The sequence below is a fragment of the Corvus kubaryi genome, unplaced genomic scaffold (genome assembly GCF_017639235.1).
Source record: "Corvus kubaryi isolate FWS band 111438036 unplaced genomic scaffold, C.kubaryi_AGA036_p1.0 64898, whole genome shotgun sequence".
Lineage (NCBI taxonomy): Eukaryota > Metazoa > Chordata > Aves > Passeriformes > Corvidae > Corvus > Corvus kubaryi.
In genome coordinates this window covers 1-4,526 of record NW_024581594.1, presented here as the reverse complement: position 1 = coordinate 4,526, position 4,526 = coordinate 1, and the positions used below count along the sequence as shown (strand labels likewise).

At 45.8% G+C, this 4,526-nt stretch overlaps 1 protein-coding gene across 1 annotated transcript; it reads right to left on the bottom strand.

Annotated features, from left to right (window-relative positions):
- Positions 1-1,537: 1,537 nt before the first annotated feature.
- Positions 1,538-4,497, bottom strand: LOC121672735 (frizzled-10). Its single transcript, XM_042045532.1, has one exon. It carries the CDS (start codon positions 4,452-4,454, stop codon positions 2,697-2,699), a length of 1,758 nt encoding a protein of 585 aa, XP_041901466.1. The 5' UTR covers positions 4,455-4,497; the 3' UTR covers positions 1,538-2,696.
- Positions 4,498-4,526: the final 29 nt, after the last annotated feature.

Genomic DNA, 4,526 nt, shown 5'->3' with positions numbered 1-4,526 from the left:
GCAGTTCTGCTCTGGTGGCAACGAAGGGCCTAAGCTGACAACTGAATGAACTCAGAATGGCAGCAGGAACTCAGCCACTGCTGAACATCTCTCTTCACTTTTTTCTCTTCCAGAATCCTGATAGCAGGCTGTAAGAATTCACCATCACCAGTGAAAGCAAAGAATATTCTATAGCCTACAGAAACAGTGAGATGTTTATTTCAGTGCCCAGTGCACATTAGAGCGAAGCCTGAGAGCATTCCCTGAACAAACCTGTCCCTGCTGCAGCCAGCACTGACCCTTCTGTCAGGGATTCATTTCGTGTGAGGCACACACGTCCCTGGCAAGGGGACACACACGGTAACAAAACCCACACCTGAAGGGTTCCTGCAGCAATCTGCAATGCTCAGATTTTAAAACTCTCTATTTCTCGGGATCTCACGCCATTGACTTAGCCAGAGCATATGCAGATGAACAGGCATTAATTCAGTAGTTTCAGAAGTGGATTTGTTTAGTGCAATGTCCTACTTTGGCTCCAGCACAGCATCCTCTGACCAGGATTAACTTCCAGGGCATCTCAAAGCTGTGTGTCAAACAGTGGCACGCTGGCACAAAAGAGCAAAAAGATATTTTCTCTTCCTCAAAAGATAAATTTTATATCAAAAGCTACTTTATATATGTGCACTTTAGACATAAAGATTATTAATAATACCTGCAAGATCATTTCTGTCACTCAAGTTCCTCGTCACTGCTGGGAACACTTAAAAAGAGTACAAGGCACAAATTTATCTGTCACACTGCACAGATAAGTTGAAAAACCAGACCACTACTAAAGAACCTTTCGTTGGAAAATTCCCAGCCACAGCATGACTGTCCCAAGGATCCCCACTCTCCCCAAGTCCATCAAGACCTCTGTTCTCCCTGTGATGGAAGCCCTGACAGAGGCTCTTCTAGAGCAGCCTGTGTGAGGTTCTATCCCTCCCTGCCTCACCAGGCCATCACCCAGCCAGGTCACCAACTGGAAAACTGCATGGAAAACTTCATTCACACAAAATCATACTCCACTAGAACCTTCTTGGAAATGTATTTACAATTTGAGCTTCATCAGATAACTTCCCTGAAGTAGCATTCAAATCCTGCGTTTGTACTTCCCAGTCTTCCCTAAGTCTTTCCACAAATGGTGATACTTTCCGTGGTGTTAGAAAGGGGGAAAAATTCCCTGAAGGGCAGAGCCTGAACTGCGCTGCAGCTGCGTGGAGTGAGCCAGCAATCTTCAACATGCTGAACGTAGCCTGTGCAAATTTTAAAGGGGTGTCAACCGAGGATCACTGCTGTAATTTCAGTGCTTTGTAAACATGGTACTGCTCTACATCACTGCAGCTTTTTACATCACTAAAGCTTCTTCCCATTCACTCTTCTCAGTTGCAGAGGCTCACAGAAAGGTGCAACTTCAAAATCCATTTATTTCTTTCCAACTTGCAATTTCTTTCGAGTAAGTTACTGTTCCCTCTATCTGTACTTGCAGGCAAGTATAACAACAACTATTATATTCAAAGTGTGCTTTTATCAAATAATCCAGGAAACAAGTTTATTAACCGCAAAGCACATCAGAGAAAGTTTAGAACACACAAAATTATCAAACTAAAGAACATATTTTATTTTTAATAAAATAGTGGAGCATGAAAAATAATTGTATATTACAAATATATACAGCACAAAACTGTGCACCCCCAGCACAGTAAAGAGCATCACTCTATACAAAGCTTCCCTTTGCAGAATCTAGTGCTTCTTGATCTATTCATAGTGAGAATTTGTTTAACAATAGAAAGAGTCAATAAGCCCTTTGGGTCTCTTTGAATTGATCCCCCCCTTTTTTTTTGCACAAATCAGTCCAAACATGTATAACATTGGCTTGATTTCCATTAAAAAGCCACAAAATGTAACACTAAAGGGTTTCTGAGGACTAGACCTCTTAGTTCTTTTGTTAAGAGATTTCTTTTGTTGTCTTTATGTACAGTAAAATACTTGTTTCTCTTTTCATGTCATGGTAAGAAAAAAAAATGTATTGCACATTATTCTTATTCACAAAGTTTGTGTCTGGTGCAGGAAGTTTCTCTTTTGGTGAAAGAATATTGGTGAGCATTATAGATTGAGCCTATTTTAGGCACTCCAAACCCAGTAGGCTCGGAGGAGTTGTAAAGGATTTTAACGTTAGCACGGAGGTTGCTTTCCCAGAGAGCATCCTTGCTCTGGACAGGCCTCCTCGGGACCTCAGTGTCCCTGGAGAGACAATGCTCACTCGGGCACTTTTAAAATCAAACCATTGCTCCATAAAACTTGACTATACCTTGTTACTCAGAAAGCTGAAGAAAATCCAGCCCAGCTACATGAAAAAGTTAAATAGGTGTTGGTCGTTGTGTTTGGTTTTTTTTTTACGTTGTTTTTCTTTTAATCTGAGGGATGGATGTAATCCTTAACTACGAATTAGTAACAGAAGAGACTGTTTTAATTCACAGTATTTCTTTCACTGAAAACCTTTCCATGAGTACGTTTACCTTCAGTTTTTCACCAGGTCCTGAATTCAGCATGATACATTTTTGTGCCTTGAGATATTAAACTGTTCTGACAAAAAAAGCACCATTCATTTTTTAATTTCTGACTGCTACTTGGACATTTGTAAGTCTGTAAGGTGAGATACAGTCTTTTCTAAAACCTGGTCACACACAGGTGGGCGGTTGTAATGTTGATTCATACTTTGCAAGGTGAGTTTTCTGTGGATGTTGAGGTTTTTTGTAGATTCCACTACTCATAATAACACTTGCGGGTTTTCTCCTGCTTCTCTTCTTTAATCTCCGACTACAAACATTTTGCCAGGATTGAAGAGTCTTGGAAGTCCAGATCCACATGCCACTAGTAATGCCCACAACTAACAACATAAAAATCTTGACCATAAAAATTTCTACTGCTGGGATAGAGTTATTCATCATGCAGTCTAAGTTTTTAGTCTGATTGTTCATCTTGCATTTCTGTTGAGTTGCCACAATTTTCCAATAATCCATGTTCAGTCTCTCATAAAAATAGCAAGCTATCACACAAGTTGCAGGCACTGTATACAAGACTGAGAAGACACCAATCCTCACCATAAGTTTCTCCAACTTGTCGGTGTTTTCTCCACCTGTTTTCATCACCCTCCTGATATGAAAAAGGGCCACAAACCCCGAAAGAATAAAAGAAGTGCCAATGATTAGATAACAAGCCAAAGGAATGAGCACAAACCCCGTCAAGGCATTCACATCCATGCTGCCAACATAGCACAGCCCTGTCAGCTCGTCTCCAGCCACCCTTCTCATGACCAGGATCATGATGGTCTTCACGGCCGGGATGGCCCACGCTGCCAAGTGGAAGTAGCTGCTGTTGGCTTCGATTGCTTCGTGCCCCCACTTCTTCCCAGCCGCCAGAAACCACGTTAAAGTCAGGATCACCCACCACAAGGAACTCGCCATACCAAAGTAATACAGAACCAGGAACACAATGGTGCAGCCAGTGCTCTCCAGCCCCTCCTGGATGACATAGAGCTGGCCGCTGTCCCTGTCGCAGGCAATACTCTCAGCACCTGAGAAGAGGCGGATGATGTACCCCACTGAGTAGACGCAGTAGCACATCGAGAGGAAGATAATGGGCCTCTCGGGGTACTTGAAACGCTGAGGATCTATGAGAAAAGTGAGGACAGTGAAAGCACTGGAGAAGAAGCACAGAATGGACCAGATGGCAATCCAAATGACAGCGAACTGTTTGTCATCCCTGCTCCAGTAAACATCAACCCCTGGCGTGCAGAGCGGCGCGCAGGAAGCGCTCTTTTCCACATGGTGGAACTTGCCAGGATTTTCACAGGACGTTCTGCTGAGGCTGTCCTTGTGCTGCTGCAGATCGTGGCCACTGCTGGGCCGCTGGGGACGGAAAATGGGTGGCAGCATGCTGGAGCCCCTGGGTGGCTCATCCGATCCGTTGTTGGGGGCCTCCATGCACAGGTAATTGGGGTCGTTCTTGTTGGGCAGTTTGCTGCAGTCCAAGGAGTCTGGCCACTTAAAATTGAACTGCTCCATAATCGGGGAGCACTTCAGCCTCGCCTGCTCGCACATCACCCTGCAGGCTGGGATCGGCGTGGAAACCTGCTCCGTGCACATCGGGGCATAGAGGGAGCACAGGAAAAATTTCAGATGGCTGTGGCACCCGTACTCCACCAAGGGGGCAAACTCGTGCAGCTGAATGGCAGCTTCCCTTTGGTTTTCGTGCCCCATCAGGTTTGGCATCCTCGTCATGTTGTAGCCAATATCCTTGCACATGGGGATTTCGATGGGCTGGCACCTCCCGTTGCCGGGGCGGTCGATGTCCATGGAGCTGATGGCCGCGCAGCAGCCGCTGAGCCAGCAGAGCAGCAGCGCGGTGCGCCCGGCGCTCCCGGCCGCCGGCCCCATTGTGGCGGCTCGCGTGTGGCCGGAGCGCGGCCGCGGGCGGGGGCCGAGCGGGGCGGGGGCCGCGGGGCTCAG

Coding starts and splice junctions, on each gene's coding strand:
- LOC121672735 (XM_042045532.1), bottom strand. CDS start 4,454: ATGGGGCCGGCGGCCGGGAGCGCCGGGCGCACCGCGCTGCTGCTCTGC.